This window comes from Suncus etruscus, chromosome 9 (genome assembly GCF_024139225.1).
Source record: "Suncus etruscus isolate mSunEtr1 chromosome 9, mSunEtr1.pri.cur, whole genome shotgun sequence".
In the NCBI taxonomy this organism is placed as follows: domain Eukaryota; kingdom Metazoa; phylum Chordata; class Mammalia; order Eulipotyphla; family Soricidae; genus Suncus; species Suncus etruscus.
In genome coordinates, this window is record NC_064856.1 from 64,587,775 (window position 1) to 64,605,574 (window position 17,800).

The following is a 17,800-nucleotide window of genomic DNA, read 5'->3' on the forward strand; positions in this document are numbered from 1 at the left end:
TTGTTTTGTTTTTTTTTTGGGGTCACACCCGGCAGCGTTCAGGGGTTACTCCTGGCTCTACCTCAGAAATTGCTCCTGGGGGACCATATGGGATGCCGGATTCGAACATCGACCTTCTGCATGCAAGACAGATGTCTTATCTCCATGCTATCTCTCAGGCCCGTTTTTGCACTTTTATCACTGCCAATGTTTATACTTAAAAAAAAAGCTCATTGAATAGGTAGTAGGACCTTATATAGCTTAATTCTTCTTGGATAGTTATAACATGCACATATTTTTACTCTAGCATGTAATATTTTTTAAATTAAACCACCATGATAGTTAAAAAGTTGATTGTGATTTCAGTCATATTATGTTCCAACACTCATCCCTTAAACAGTGTTCATTTCCCAATACCAATTTCTCCAGTTCCGCTCCCACCCCAGCCTACCTCTATGTTTTATGGCAGATACCCTACTTCTTCCTCTCTTCCTTACTTTTTTTTTTTTTTTTTTTTGGTTTTTCGGGCCACACTCATTTGATGCTCAGGGGTTACTCCTGGCTAAGCACTCAGAAATTGCCCCTGGCTTGGGGGGACCATATGGCACGCCAGGGGATCGAACTGTGGTCCTTCCTTGGCTAGTGCTTGCAAGACAGACACCTTACCTCTAGCGCCACCTTGCCAGTCCCATCAGCATGATTATTTTGAAAGCCATTTGTATTATACACTATTTGAGAGCAAGGGTCTTTTTTTTTTTTTTTTTGGTTTTTGGTTTTTGGGCCACACCCGGCAGTGCTCAGGGGTTACTCCTGGCTGTCTGCTCAGAAATAGCTCCTGGCAGGCACGGGGGACCATATGGGACACAGGGATTCGAACCAACCACCTTTAGTCCTGGATCAGCTGCTTGCAAGGCAAACGCCGCTGTGCTATCTCTCCGGGCCCAGAGCAAGGGTCTTGACATATATCAAGAATTACAAAATTTTAAGTATTTTGGAAATCAAAGTTTAGAGAGAAATACATAAAATACAAAATGGTCAGATGCTGAAAAGCTCTAATTTCCTGTCACCAAATTTACTGATTTTTAATCATTCCAATTTTTAAAAGTAGCAAATGTAATAAATATAAAACAGTATACAAGCAAAACAGCAAAATTAAAACTTACAGGCAAATTGATGATGTATATCAGTGATAGATGTGAAAGAATATTAGTAGAAATTTTGTTTATAATTACTTCACACAGACCACAAAGACTATCTATGACACATTAAGCAAAGCAAATACAAAGGCACCACAATGAAATGTATAGTATTAAATCTTACAATGTTGGGAGGTTTTAAATAAAGTCTGTGTATAAGAAGACTAAAACCTCATATTGAAAAATTACCAAAATTACTGCCAAAGTACAATATAAACCACCTTTTGGGGGAGGGGGGCTTGGATAACACCTAGCTGTGCTCAGGAATCACTCTTGGAGGTGCTTAGGGGATCATACAGTGACAGGGATCAATCTGGGATCAATCTGGTCTGAGGCATGCAAGGGAAGCACCTTACTCTCTCTATAGCCACTTTTAGTTGATTTTTTTAACCTAATAATTGTTTTACCTTTAGATAACAAGTATAAAAAGATAACACAAAAACAGAAGTTCACTACTGGAAGACACAAAAACAATCCACCTGAAGAAAATCTTTTTCTTTAATTGGACCACAACTTGAGTGGTGGCACTCAGGGGTAACTTCTGGCTCTTTAGTCAGAAATTGCTCCTGACAGGCTCAGGGGACCAAACAGGATGCCGGGAATTAAATACCATGTCTGTCCTGGGTGGGCCACATGCCCACCCAGTATGCCACAGTATATAACCCTATCGCTGTGCTATCTCTCCAGCTACAGGAAAAACTATTTCATTTCTCATTTACTGCCCCTCCCAGGGTAGCAAACTCAATCAACTGAGCACCTGTTTTGCATAAGCTCACCTAATGGTCTCCTGATGACCACAGGAAGTGATCACTGAGGACAGAGCTAGGTGAAGGCCAAGTCCTGCTAGGTATGTCCCCCCCCCAAGTCAAAATAAGTAACATTCCATCCACTCCATCTAAAGGAAGGTGGGAGGAGTGCTTCTTATTTACTAGTTTACTGTGTGTGTTAAAAGTTGTAGGTGCTTTATGTAAATCTGATGTAGGTCAAATGGTCACAGGATAACAGTGGCCTTATCTAAAGTGCAAATGAGACCCATTAGGCTGCTTCTAAGATAGACTATTATTTTACACATTTCCATATTTAGGCCATTCAAAAATCTGCCAGCTTCTTCTCACTTTTCCTTTAGTAAATGATGTGTTACTACAGTTCTTAAAACATTTTAAACATGGCAAAGTATTAAACCAACGTTTTATAAATTTCAATGTACAAAATGTTTTCACATCAGAACACTCCACAGGACTTACTTAGTTCCTTATTTAAAAATAGTTCTCTAGAATAATGTCTCAGAAACTAAAAGCATCCCTTTATGATTCTAGTAGCAAATTCTTTTTTTTTTTGAACCACACCCGGTGACGCTAAGGGGTTACTCCTGACTATACACAGAAATCGACCCTGGCTTGGGGGATCAGATGGGACGCTGGGGGATCGAACCAAGATCCTAGGCTAGTGTGTGCAAGGCTTATACCCTGAGCCACTGCTCCAGCCTCAGCAGCAAATTCTTAAAATAAAATTTGGGGGGGCTATAAAATTTTTGGCGCTCAGAGGTTACTCCTGATTTCTGCATTCAGAAATTATGCTGGCAGGCTCAGAAAACAATATGAGATGTTGAGGATCAAACCTGGGTTGGCCACAAACAATTGCTCTCCCAAATGACTATATAGCTCTGGCTGTTTTGTTTTTTAACTTAGGTTAAAAAACTTAGGTTTTTTTTTTCTAAATTTAAATTTATTTTGCATGATTACAATACAAATTGTCCTGCTATACTTGTTTACATACTGTTGATAAGAATAATGTAAGGTTGTCTAAAGGTTAATGTGGGAGTAGGTTTGGCCATATAGAAGAAATGATTCTTTGGGTTTAACACCTGAGAAAAGGTGCCAGAGTGAGAGCACAGCAGATAGAGCATGTAGAGTAATTTCTGAGTGCGTGGCCCCATAACCCCAAAACCAACCAACCACCCTACCCCCTCCAAAAATGAGAACAAAGTTGCCACTACTGCCATCTGCTGGTTGGAAAGTACTTTTACATGCTAAACTATTGTGAGGAAGTTTTAATCAGTATTCTTAGTACTGAGATAAGCTTGAATTCTGAAACAATTCTCCATGAGTTGTGACAGCAAAGAGGCTTTACTTTTTCCTCAGTGCTAAAATTAAGGTGAAGACCAAATGAAATTTCAAGCTATGACTTAAGAGTTAAAGATGTTTGTAACAATAAAAATCCAATGCACCATCAGGTGAAACAACTTTATTTCACAGTAGTTCGTAAAACCACAAAGACACTATGTTCTTCATATAAAAACATGAATACAGATACCTATACTTCCTAGAAATGATTATATAGGCCCTTTTAAAGAAAAATGCACCTCATTATATGGTTTCAGTGAAGTTGCTTGAAAAAATTGCTTGTCTGGACTCATTCCTAACCACTCTGAATCTTTTGGTTCAAGGTATGGAATATTGTCTTCATGTATTCTTCCATTCTCACATATTTGTTAATACACATATAAACTGCTTATCATTTAATGTTCCATTGGCTCATCTGCCTTTTCTGCAGGTTCATCAGCAGGTGGAGCAGGCTTAAAAAGAAAAGAAAAATTATGTAAAAAAGAATATCTAATACATAATTTAAAGTTTAAATTATTATAATCATAAAAGTTTCTAAAAAGAGATGAAAACATGTTTTAATTTTTATCTACTGGCTTGTACAAATTTTAAAGCTAGATTAAAAAAAATAAGTTCTGAAAATCTTAAGCATCATTCAACAATTCCAGCACTGCCATAGTCCTGCTCAAAAAGGAAAGGTCATCCTATTATTATCACTGATAGTCATTAAATACAATTTATGCTTTTTTAAAATTAAATTTTAAATTGAATTACCATGACAGTTACAAAGCTGTGCATGATTGAGTTTCAATCATACAATGTCTCACACCCTTCTCTTCACCAGTAAACATTTCCCACCAACAATGTCCCCGTTTCCATTCTGCCCTCCCCTCTAAGCCCCCAATGCCTACCTCTATGGAATACCTTTTAGATAATTTTTCTCTACTACTAATAAATGCATGTAAAAGTATAATCAGAGTGATTATTCATTACATTTCCCTAGTTCTTACCAAGTTTAAATACAAATCTTGCTTCTCTATTTATTTTATTTTTTGGTTTTTGGGTCACACCTGGCAGCGCTCAGGGGTTACTCCTGGCTCTACACTCAGAAATCGCTCCTGGCAGGCTCAGGGGACCATATGGGATGCCGGGATTCAAACTACCATCCTTCTGCATATAAGGCAAACACCCTACCTCTCCGGCCCCAAATCTTGCTTCTCTAATACCAACAATATAACATAATATCCTTTATAAGTTGAAAAAAATTACTGATGGAGCCACAGCACTAGTACAATGGGTAGAGGTCCTGACTTGAATGCAGGCAACCTGGGTTTGATCTATATGGTATCCCAAGCCAGGAATGATCCCTGAGAACAGCTGGGTATGACCCAAAATACCTCTCCACCAAAGGAAAAAAAAATGAATGATGAGTTCTTTATAAGATATCAAACATTTATAAATAATAACTCTGTATTTTAAACATACAATAAAAATACCAGTATTTATTATTATTATTTGGTTTTTGGGCCACCTCAGTGGTGTTCAGGGGTTACTCCTGGTTCTGTGTTCAGAAATCGCTTCTGGCAGGACCATATGGGGACACTGGGGATCTAACAGTCCATCCCAGGTCAGTCACATGCAAGACAAATGCTCTATTGCTGTGCTATCGCTCCAGCCCAAGGCTAGTAATTAAAATGAAAATCACCCACTATTTAGCATCCACAACTGGGCTATAATCAACTTTTTTCAGTCCTCACTCATGTAGGATCTTGATCCTCTATAAGATTCAACCAACAGAATATGCAGAAATGCTGCTGCAGCAGTTCTGAGTCTTTTTTTTTTTTTTTGGTTTTTGGGCCACACCCGTTTGACGCTCAGGGGTTACTCCTGGCTATGTGCTCAGAAATCGCCCCTGGCTTGGGGGGACCATATGGGACCCCGGGGGATCGAACCGCAGTCCGTTCCTAGGCTAGCGCTTGTAATTCTGAGTCTTAGCCCCAAGAATGCCCAGCAGGGCCAGAGAACTCAATGGGCTGAGCAAATGCTTTGCATGTAGGAAGCTGGTGTTCAATTCCTGACACTGCATGGTTTCCTGATTACAGCCAGGAGTGACCCTGGAGTAGAGACACAACAGCCCATTAGGGCTGGAGATGGGGCCACCACCTCCAAGGAAACAAATAAAATTCCCCCCAAAATGCTGGAAAGTTTGATTTTTCAGCTTTTGTAAGTTCCAAGTTGCTACCCTATGAATAGAACCTAAGATTGAATGGAAAAAAACCCAACCATCCCAGCAAAGGTTCCAATCTTGTAACTGTCACTCTAGCTTCCTTGACAGTTTAAGTAACGAAGGTAACCAGAGTAAATCTATCTTGAATGTTCCAGCCCCACCATCAACTCTGAGAGACCTCAAGGAAGATCAGTAAAAGAATCATGTCGCTGTGCTGAGCCCCAATCCACAGAATCATGAGAAATAACAATTGATAATCAAATAATCAAACAGTTTTGTGTTTATAGAGATCAATGCCTTCACATTCTTTTATTTTCTCAGTTTCAGCTTTCCTATTGACATCTGAATTCTGAGCTTATCTCATTAACCACGGAGATAAATGATTTTGCACAGCTGTGGTAGGAACAGCAATTTATGGCAGAATTAAGGACTTTTGTGTTATATACCTGTGACTTTCTCTGAGGTCTTTCTTCAAGACCTTCCAGGAATGGAGATACATCATCATCATCATAGATCGTAAATTCCAAGTCCTTACCAACAATTCCAATAGAAACATTCTAAGGGGAAGCACACACGTTAGAAAAATTCTTAAAATGCTGGATGAAAGCAGAATAAAAACACTTACCCAAGACTTGAATTGGGTAAAATAAAAAACAAAAACAAAAAACTAGCAGGTCCTTTTACAGGTTAAATATTCACTTCTAGTAATTATGACAACCCCAAAATCTATGTTAACTAAAAATCAGTTAAGTGGCTCATCATAAAAATATATTGTGGAATAGTACTGCTAGGAATATAACCCAGAAAAACAATTCAGAAAAGTCCTATACACTCCTATATTCACTGCAGCACTATTCATGATAGCCAGAAGATGGAAACAATCCAAGTGCCCGAGAATAGATGAGTGGATAAAAAACTATGGTATATCCACACAATGAAATACTATGTAGCTGTTAGAAAATAATGAAGTAACAGAATCTGCTTTTACATGTATGGATATGGAGATTATGCTCAATGAAATGAATCAGAGGAAAGGGACAGACATAAAATGATCACATTTATTTGTAATATGTATAATAGATATAATCAAATTATCAACCAGTTTTGTGTTTATAAAATCAATGCCTTCACAATATTTTATTTTCTCAGTTTTTTTTTTTTTTTTTGGTTTTTGGGTCACACCTGGCAGTGCTCAGGGGTTATTCCTGGCTCCAGGTTCAGAAATTGCTCCTGGCAGGCACAGGGGACCATATGGGGCGCCGGGATTCGAACCGATGACCTCCTGCATGAAAGGCAAACGCCTTACCTCCATGCTATCTCTCCGGCCCTATTTTCTCAGTTTTTATAAACAGAAGCAAACCACCATAACAATGATCATTAAAAGTAATCACTCTGGAAAAAAATTGGATACTGAAAGGAGACAAATGTGATATTCCTTCAGTAACTGCTTAAAAACCAGTGCTCAAAAGAAAAACATGGGGAAGGGGGAGAGGGAGAGGAAGAGAATGGGGGAGAGAGAGAGAGAGAAGGATATCTGCCCAGAAGCAGGCAGGTGGGGGGTGTGGCGGGCAAAAGGAGAGTGGGAGGTAAAGGGAACACATTTTGGTAAATTAGTTTTGTCTGAAAATTATGACTTGTCAAGAAATTGACAGCTGGGATGCTGGGATTTGAACCACCGTCCATATCTGATAGGCGATATGCCGCTGTGCTATCTCTCCAGCCCCAGGATTTACGAGTCTTAATAGTTCATACCAAATGTGTTTTTAAAAAGATGACTTTCAAAATCATACTTCTTGTTAATAGTTTAAAGAAAAGGACTGACCCAATGTAATCATTCCCCAAACTAGAGAGCTAAAAAAGAAAAGGAGCTCAGAGGCAGATCTCATGAATGATGTGAATGTATAAAGCCCTGGTTTTGATGCTTTGTCCCATTACAAAACCCCAGGAAATTAAAGAACTCTAAGTATACATTACTTATCAGTTACATTAATGCAACATATGAACAAATTGTAAAGCTAGTAACTACAACTGCAAAACATACTTACCTTTGTTGTTAAGTCCTGTTCTGCAGGAAGAGTCTCTCTCAAGGCACGTAAACCATGTTTAACCAATTCATTCAAATTGCCTATGTATAGCAAATTAATAATTATTTCTTTTTTCCTATAAAAATATGGAACGCTTCACGAATTTGCATGCCATCCTTGCACAGGGGCCATGCTAATCTTCTCTGTATCGTTCCAATTTTAGTATATGTGCTGCCGAAGCGAGCACTAATAATTATTTCTAATTTTTAAGAAATAGAGGTTCCTTTAATTAGTCAGGCCAATAATCTGACACTATGGTTCTGATCACCTACTTCACATACTGTAATAGAAACAGTCAAAAGTTTAAGTTTGGGCCTGGAGAGATAGCACAGCGGCGTTTGCCTTGCAAGCAGCCGATCCAGGACCAAAGGTGGTTGGTTCGAATCCCGGTGTCCCATATGGTCCCCCGTGCCTGCCAGGAGCTATTTCTGAGCAGACAGCCAGGAGTAGCCCCTGAGCACCGCCGGGTGTGACCCAAAAAAAAAAAAATTTGATGCTTAAAAAAATAAGTTTTAGGGCCTGAAGAGATAGCACAGCGGCGTTTGCCTTGCGAACAGCCGATCCAGGACCAAAGGTGGTTGGTTCAAATCCCGGTGTCCCATATGGTCCCCCATGCCTGCCAGGAGCTATTTCTGATCAGACAGCCAGGAGTAACCCCTGAGCACCGCCGGGTGTGGCCCAAAAACCAAAAACCAAAAAAAAAAAGTTTAAGTTTAACCATAAGTGGAGCTGGTGAGGTGGCGCCAGAGGTAAGGTGTCTGCCTTGCAAGCGCTAGCCAAGGAAGGACCACAGTTCGATCCCCCAGCGTCCCATATGGTCCCCCCAAGCCAGGGGCAATTTCTGAGCGCTTAGCCAGAATTAACCCTTGAGCATCAACGGGTGTGGCCCAAAAAACAAACAAACAAAAGAAAAAAGTTTAACCATAAGTCTTCCAATAATAATCATTATTGTACTTCATGTTATTGTACTTCATGAAAGATACATGACTTTTGTTACTAAATTTCAAACCATTCTTATGAAAAGCCTGACTCCTAATTCAGAAATTATAGAACTCCAAGTTTTGAGGAATATATTCTTTGGAATATTAGTTTCTAAATTACTCTTTACAAAAGCAGTTTTGACTCTTTGTACTTGACTAGAAAGTAGCAAAATATACAAATAAAACTCCAGATCAAAAGCCCTTAAAAGTGCTAGTCATATTATAATGGGTAGGGTACTTGCCTAGCATGTGGGCATCCAAAGATGGTCCCCAGCAACCCATACAGCCTAATCACCAATAGGAGTAAACCCTGAGCACTTTCAGGAGTGTACCACACATATATGCACACGTGCGTACACATACATGCACAAAACAAGAATACAGATATACTTAAGAACTTGGGAATCACCCAGTAGTGGACTGGCTATAGGAAGGAGACCTGGAGTTTGATCCCTGACACTAATCCACACATTGAGTGCTATTCCAGCAGCATTACCATCTGGGACCTGGCACAACATGATCAAAAAGTACAAGTAAGTGCTACAGCCAGAGTGTACTGTAGCACTATAAATAAAATAAGCAACCTCTGATCATCAAAACAACAAGAGGCGGGAAAATAGTGGGCAGTGGTTAAGGGGAAGATTCTCAAGCAGTGCTTCAGAAGGGTCCAGTGGTGATTCTCAGCCAATAAGTTTGGTGATTCATTCCCAAAGCCTGAGAAGGTAGCGCTGTTTTGGCCCTGCAGCGGCAATGATACCAAGGTCACTCAGGGCCATACTTGGCTGTGCTTAGGGGCCTCTAAGGTTACACTGCTGATACTAAGAGGACCAAGTGGTACTGAGAATCAATCTCCTAGGCATATACCCTAACCACTACACTCATCTCCTAGCCACCCCCCAAATTTTTTTAGTTGAAAGATTCCAATGTTGGAATACTATATGACTAAAAACTCAAATCATAAACAACTTTTTAACTGTGTATCTCATGGTGATTCAATTTAAAAGTTAATTTTTAAAAAAGTGTGTGTGCTTACTATATGATGAAACTAAACCTTATAAACTTAAAAATACAAAAATATCAGCAAATTGAATCTAGTAATATTTATATGTTTATAAAGATATTTATATTATATACCTTGACAAAGGACCTGGGCTTTAACATCCAAAAGTCAATCAATACATATCACAATAATATGGAGGGGAAAAACCCAATGGTTACTTTCATTTATATACTAGTAGTATGTGATAACATCTAAGGCTCTTGTATAAGCCACGTGCTTGAAAATTTGCCCAGCTCTAGCATCATATTTTGTATCTTCTTTCCCACAGATAAACACCTTTTACATGGTTTAGGGAGTATTTATTGAAGAAATGATTGTATAACAAAAATTAAGAAATTCAGAAAGACTAGATGTTATAAACAAAGGTTCCAACTAGTAGCTAGTACAAGGACTCTCAACTCAAGGACATGTCAAACTAACTGAACCGACAATTTCCAATGTTTGGGGATATAAATTTATATATCTTAAATATCCAAACTACTTACTGTGCTAGCCAGAAGAGATGAACTACTATGTTTGAATGAAATAATAAATACACTCTGGGCATAATTTTGTTAAAATATTTCCTTCATGCTAACAGTTTTCTTCACTTAGAATATGTTTTTATTCAATATAAATATATTAGAAAAAAAAACTTACACTCCATAAACTCAGACATGTGTCTCTCCAAATAAGTACGAGCTGACTGAGAACGGGCGCCAATGGACATAGCTCTACAATCAAAATAGTTAGCAGATGGACAGGTCTGGAAAATATGAGGACCCATATCCTACAAATAGAAAAATTATACAGTACTTAATTCTTAACTTTGGTTAAACTGAAAATGAGAAAATTCCTAACAAATTTTATAAAAATCATTAAAAACATGATAAAATTCGATAAACTTACGTCATAACCAGCAATAAGAAGCCCAACACCATACGGTCTCCGGCCATATCGTTGTGTTGGTATCTGGGTCTCTTTAAACTAGTTAAAGAGTCTATTACAACATCAAATAAAGTTATTACCGTAACTTTCAAGTTAAATATTAGTAACAAAGATCTTTGGTTTCTTTTTACCTGCTCCAGAGGAGAAAATATTTTTTGCTTTGATTTAGCATTAAAAAACCTTTTATTTTGTTTATGTTTTTGGGCCACATCAGTGACGCTCAGGGGTTACTCCTGGCTATGCACTCAGATGTTGCTCCTAGATTGGGAGACCACATGGGACGCTGGAGGATCAAACCACAGTCCGTCCTAGGTTAGCATGTGCAAGGCAAACGCCCTATTGCTTGTGCTATCACTCTGGCCTCTATAAAACCTTTGATCAAAATCTCAATAACAAGTGCACTGACCCTTATTCATTTTGGATATAATATCAAATAATTTTGACACCTAGAACTATTAATAAAACGTTTTCAATCTCCTCTAAAATTGACATATAGATAGGTTTCCTGAAATTAGACTCATCTATGATGTGTGGAAAGTAACAACTGTTTATAAGGGTTGATGATTTACTTCGAAGCAATTCTTTCAAGGTAAAATTTCACACAAGTATCCTAAATTTTAAACATTCTTATTGAAAAGTAGCATTAAAAATTTTAATCTTGGGGCTAAAGGATTAGTATAGCAGGTAGGGCGCCTGCCTTGCATATGGTCAATATGGGTTTGATCCTCAGCATCCTTATAGTCTCTTGAGTCTCACCAGCGGGGATCCCTGAGCACAGAACCAGGAATAATTCCTTCCTGAACATTGTTGGGTGTGAATCAATCTCAGCCCCTGCCCAATTTTATCTTTTCACTATATTACCAATGGTTAATATTTAATCATATTCTTAATAACTAAGGATGAACTATAGAAACCATTTAAGGTGTACGACCATAAATGCTAACATAAAAAGGATACTGCTTCCAATTAGAGACACAAGACGAGACACAGGAAGAGGCCGATCAAATACGAATCTGGAATCCAAACATTCCTGGCGCATAAAATTACTAAAAAACAAACAAGAAAAATTAATAATGTAAAATCATAGAGTATTCCAATTTAAATAACATAGTTTGACTTTTACTTTTTCCAGACATTTGCACAGATTACATTCATAAAGGAACCATAAAGACAGGGATAAGGGTACATTACTATACCAAACTCTGGGGTTATGTGAGATTTCCTTAAGACCAGATTGTTTTGTTCTTTAGCTCTGAAAAATCTTTGCTTCACCACTTCATAGAATAAAGAGAACTAAAGAGTAAGGGGAGAAAGCATCTTCTATTCCCACTGTCAGCAAGCTTGTCTTAATTCTAGATCTTGAACTAGCAAAAAGAATACCTACTCAGCTTTTTTCTTCAAAGCAGATTAAAATGTTCACAATGAGGCAACTGCAAGAAACAGAATCCATACTAGACATCATATTTCTGCCAAATGTAGTTCTATATATTAGTAGCCTTTCAAAAGATAATGGACAATAGAGTGTTGATTCTGTTAAACCTGACAAGATTCAATCAAGTCCACTGGGGAAGAAAAAATTCCTGCCTCATTATAAAAGCCAAGGTACACAGTTCCATGTTTCTTTATCTGGGCTATGTATATGTCACATCTAAAAACCAAATGTTGACTACTATAGGAATCAAGCTATTTGTTCAGTACTTTCACTTAAGTCATTTCTTCAGATCATCTAAAAGTTGATAGGCACTTGCACTGCATGTGGGTAATCCAGGTTTCATCCCCGAAACCTCATATAGTCACAATCCCCCAAGTACCACCACGAGTGATTCTTGAGCTCAGAACCAGGAACAAGCCCTAAGCAGAGGTGGCTGTGGATGACAAAAATAAACACGGCTAGTCTGATATGTATCATTAAGTACAAAATAAAGATTCCAAACACTTAATACAAAAAAATGTAAAGTCACTGATTTTATATAAATTACATCGTTATACTGGTTTTATATATATATAGATTGAATAGATATGGTGTTCAGGGGACCATATGTGGTAACGAGGATCAAATCTTGTGTGCTAGGCAAGCGACCTACCTGCTGTACTCTCTGGCCTGATGCTGGTAATATTTTAGACAGAAGGGGTTAAATAAAATATCTGGTAAGAAAAAGTTATTTGCATTTTTAAAAGTTTGGGTTTGGGGGCCATATCGAAGTGCTTAGAGGTGACCCCATATGATGTGTGGGGAATAAAACCAGGATCTGTGCATGTAAAGCATGTGCTCTACTTACCTTCTGAATTCAGCTCCTAACAAATTTGACTTTTTGATTCTGTATTTTGGGCAATACCCAGAGATGCTCAGGGGTCATTCCTGGCTCTATGCTCAGGAATCACTCCTGGTGGTGCTCGGGGGACCATAAACAGTACAAAGTAAGTATTTAATATTTTTATTAAACTGAGGCATTTTCTTTTTTTTTTTTTTTTTTTTTTTTGGTTTTTGGGCCACACCCTGTGACGCTCAGGGGTTACTCCTGGCTATGCGCTCAGAAGTTGCTCCTGGCTTCTTGGGGGACCATATGGGACACCGGGGGATCGAACCGCAGTCCGTCCTAGGCTAGCGCAGGCAAGGCAGGCACCTTACCTCCAGCGCCACCGCCCGGCCCCAAACTGAGGCATTTTCAACAGAGGCCACAGAAAACTCTTCTTGAACATTATATGGTCTTTTTTTTTTTTTTTTTTAAAGATACACCCTGGGATGTTCAGGACTATCTCCTGCCTTAAAAGACCCTAGGGGATTGATTCTGCGTCAGCCATGTGCAAACCAAGTGCCTAACCTACTGCACTATTGTTCTGATCCCAAGCATAACATGGCCTTAAAATAACATACACCAAGTTGACAATTATGAAATTATTCACTGACTTCACCAAAGCATCAAAATTGATATAGTTATTTCTATAATAAATTAAAAAAAATGAAATACTTAGCTACTATGTATTTCAAACTTCAAAGTGGCTAAGGTACCTAGTCTTCACTTAAAGATACTCCAACAATTTCCTAAATTATTTTCTCTAGGTCTATACGTGTAATTATAAATGAGTAATGATGTAGTGATGTCTTTTTCGTGTGTGTGTGTGTGTGTGTGTGTGTGTGTGTGTGTGTGGTTTTTGAGTCACACCTGGCAGTGCTCAGGGGTTATTCTTGGCTCCAGGCTCAGAAATTGCTCCTGGCAGGCACGGGGTACAATATGGGATGCCGGGATTCGAACTGATGACCTCCTGCATGAAAGGCAAGCGCCTTACCTCCATGCTATCTCTCCGGCCCTGTAGTGATGTCTTTTCTGTTTTTCATAATTACACTTACCATAACAGTCTAGCATCTGCAGTAAGTCCCGCAATAGAGATACCAATATGGTTGTCAACATGGAGAATTTTTTTCTGATGAGCTGCAAGCTCTGATTGTGCTCTCTAAATAGACATTATAAGATATAAATATAAAAACAATATACTTATACTTTTATTATCTAAATCAGAGATTCCCAATCTTATTTGGACTACTTCCCCCTTTTCAAAAAAAAAATCACTCAACTTCCTCTCAAAATCTACCTTTATTTTCTTGCAGATTACCCCCATCCACAATTCGTAATGGACAATACTACTGCCTTTAGTTCATTCAAGGTTGTCTCCCCTTCTTTATGTTCATTATGGGAAATGAAGTGAAATTTGCATTTGGTAATTCTTTTCTAAAGAAGGAAAATGGGGCTATGGTACACATCAGTAGAATATGTGTTTCACATGTACAAAGCCTTGGTTTAGATTCCCAGTACCCCAAATATATACATATGTACAGGGCACAGGCATTGGCTCTGTGGCAATAAGTACCTGCCTTGCTGTAATACAGGGAGAGCTGGATCCTCTGTGTCACCTACACATGCTAAGCCAGTCCCAGTAGCTCTACTGCCTAGGATTCCTGGAATCACAACAATGTATACTATTTCCAGTACACAGCCTAAATCTATAAGTATTGTGGACAGGAGTGCAACCCATAGCAGCCATGTAGAGTGCAAGCCATATCAGCCACATAGCAACATTACATCCAGCCTGCACACAAGCATTGCAACTAAATGTGATTCCCATTGCAAGAATAACAAAAGGAAGGGGAAAAATAAAATACCTACATATAAGGATAAAATAAAGAAGGGAGATATATTTATCACTTTACCTTCAATGCAACCAGCACTGCATGGGTTTTTGATTTCAGACCAACTGTGGCTGAACCTTGTTTGACAGCTTCCATTGCATATTCAATTTGATGAATCCTGCCCTAAAGAGAAAAAAAACCTCCCACATCTTAGTCTTCGTATATATTTAATTTAAAAATTTTGAGAATCCCTAAACCTCTCACTTGAGATTTAATTAAGAAGTAGTGAACACAATCTAATTTCAAATGATTTTTTCCCAACCAGGAAATATATTTGAAATATAAATTGAAGTTACTCCAGAAATGCTTAAAATGGTTCTATTCCATTTCCCGCACCCAGACTACAATCTCATGGGTTGCTAATTTTATATGGCAGTCAACCAAAAGTCACTTCAAAGAAATAGTATAAAATATTTTACCTGAGGGCTCCAAACAGTGACATCGTTATCATACTGATTGCGAAACTGAAAGTAAAATGAAAAAAAAACAAACAGCCTATTAATTTAAGAAAGCTACAAATCCCCAATTCCTGCTAGCCTCTTGTTACAAATAGTCTCAATGTATTTCCATTCAACATTAAGGCAATGTTGTTAGAGCCATCTCACTGAAAGAGTACTATGTACTCAGTGGTAACCTAATTACATTTACCAAGAATTAGAAGGGGGCAGTGGGGAGCTGATTTAGACGGCGACTTAACTTCCAATGCTACCATAGATTCTTTGGGCTCAGTCAAATCATAAAGTTAACTTTCCTCTTAAATAGGTTCTTCTACTGGATCCTAGCAAATGGTCAAAAGCAATCCTTTTCTTTTGCAAACTTACATGTCTCTGAAAACTAACTTTTCTCACCAAATCTTTTAACACACCTCCTTTTAAACCTTCTACTGGGCCAACTCTGGCTTACCTCTCAATTCTCCCTTGCAAGAAAACAGTGCTTTGTGGGTAGAATCCTAGGGGACCCAAGTCCCAGGGAAGTGAGAGGTGAACACAGATCAGTTACTGCGACTCATTCGTCGCAAGGACAGTGTCTGAACAAGTCTATCACGAAGTATTTGCCAGAAAGATCGTGTGTGTGTGTGTGAGTGTGTGTGTTTTAATAACAATGCTGAGTGCTGCGGGCCCATGAGTGGGAGCAAGAAACTTCAAGCTCCACGCCTACGCTTGCTTCTCCTCTTGGGCTCGATGTCCTCATTTGTAAAACGAGGTGACGTGACAAAATAATTTTTTAAAAAAATAGATCAAACGGATAGGCCAGCCAAAAAAAAAAAAAAAAAAGACGAGGGCCAGAAATCTAAAGTTTGCAAAAAAAAAAAAAAAAAAGTCAGATCCTATTCTCTTTTCTTTATCTGTGTCTCCTACAAGCACGCTCTGGGCGAAGGGCCCCTTCGGACCACCAGGAATTTACTAAGAACCTGGAGGGATGAACACAACCACCCTATAGGAGAAAGTGCGAAAACCAGAGCCAGAGGAAAAGGCCCCCATAAAGGCCGCATTCACGCCCGACCAGGGGCCCCCTCGCTCTCTCTCTCTTTCCACCAGGCCTGAGATGCTGAATCACTGCCGGAACCCTCCCGCCGCTTCGACTTCCCATGCCCAGGGACCTCAGGCTGCAAGGAGGATGACAAGAAGGGGCGCTCGCCACCCTCCGATCCCAGTCCCAGTCTCTCCTGTCCCCCCCACTAGCCTGGAACTGCGGGACCAACGCACCATGACTCCGGCGGGCACTAGGCAAAGATCCTGATGGTGACCTGGGAGAGGGAAGGAAACTACCGATCGGCGATCTGCAGGGTAGCCTGGGGAGGGGATTTTTTTTGACGGCGGCGGCGCAGGCCTGAGCAATCGATTCCCGATGACTCGTCGGACTTCCGGCACGTTCTCGGCGGAAGGCTCGGCTAGCACCCGGGTGGGCGGGGCCTGGGAAGCCGGAACTGATTTTTTTGGCGGGAAAGCCTGGGTCTGACGTTTGCAGGGATGCTGAGCGGCCCGGAGTTCACTGGGCCAATCATCCCTTGGAGGCTGTGCAGATGCTCCTACCAGTCTTGTACCTACTTACTGCCCGGCCTCTCAATCCTCCTCTAGCAAGGTCCAGAGATTTGGAGGCGTTGTGTGACTGGAAGAAGGAGCCCAAGAAATCATCTTTCGTTTCTGTGTGGGAAGCTCACCCTGCTTGGAGTATTTTACTTGTTTTGCTTTGTTCCCGCTACTAGCATCCGATCCAGGCACCCCACTCCCCTATATTCACATTCTTTCACGGACCCTGCTGAGTCCATCTTTGGAGTATGCATCCCCTACCAAATGGAGTGCATGCTTTTATTTAGTTGTTTTTGTTCCCCCTCAAAAACTTTTTTTTACTTGTGATTTTATTTATATATTTAATTATTAAATTGATTATTATTTATTTATTTATTTATTTAGGTTTTGGGCCACACCCGGTGACGCTCAGGGGTTACTCTGGCTATGCGCTAAGAAATTGCTCCTGGCTTGGGAGACCGTATAGGATTACAGGGGATTGAACCCAGGTCCGTCCTGGGTCAGCCGCATGCAAGGCAAGTGCCCTACCGCGCTACCACTCCGGCCCTAAATGTATTATGTTTTAATTATTGTTTTTTTTTTTACAAATTTTTTTTTTTTTTTTGATTTTTGGGCCACACCCGGTAACACTCAGGGGTTACTCCTGGCTATGTGCTCAGAAGTTGCTCCTGGCTTGGGGGACCATATGGGACACCGGGGGATCGAACCGCGGTCCGTCCAAGGCTAGCGCAGGCAAGGCAGGCTCCTTACCTTTAGCGCCACCGCCCGGCCCCTTTTTTTTTTTTTTTTTTTTGAAATTTTTTTTTTTTTTTTGGTTTTTGGGCCACACCCGATGACGCTCAGGGGTTACTCCTGGCTATGTGCTCAGAAGTCGCTCCTGGCTTGGGGGACCATATGGGACACCAGGGGATCGAACCGCGGTCCATCCAAGGCTAGCACAGGCAAGGCAGGCAGCTTACCTCTAGCGCCACCGCCCAGCCCTTAATTATTGTTTTAATTATTGATGGCACTCACTAGACTCTGAACATC

General features: G+C 39.8%; 1 protein-coding gene and 1 non-coding gene across 2 annotated transcripts; both read right to left on the reverse strand.

Moving 5' to 3' along the window:
* Positions 1–3,394: 3,394 nt before the first annotated feature.
* On the reverse strand, positions 3,395–16,583 carry PSMA1 (proteasome 20S subunit alpha 1). The gene is made up of 10 exons (XM_049781077.1): positions 16,448–16,583; positions 15,161–15,205; positions 14,763–14,864; positions 13,905–14,008; positions 11,513–11,601; positions 10,517–10,587; positions 10,268–10,397; positions 7,550–7,629; positions 5,951–6,061; positions 3,395–3,750 (listed from the first exon to the last, which is right to left on the reverse strand). The coding sequence occupies exons 1-10, from the start codon at positions 16,448–16,450 to the stop codon at positions 3,694–3,696; spliced, it is 792 nt and encodes a 263-aa protein (XP_049637034.1). The 5' UTR covers positions 16,451–16,583; the 3' UTR covers positions 3,395–3,693.
* LOC126019669 (U6 spliceosomal RNA) lies at positions 7,669–7,775 on the reverse strand. Its single transcript, XR_007499299.1, has one exon. It is a non-coding gene; the product is annotated as a U6 spliceosomal RNA (small nuclear RNA).
* Positions 16,584–17,800: the final 1,217 nt, after the last annotated feature.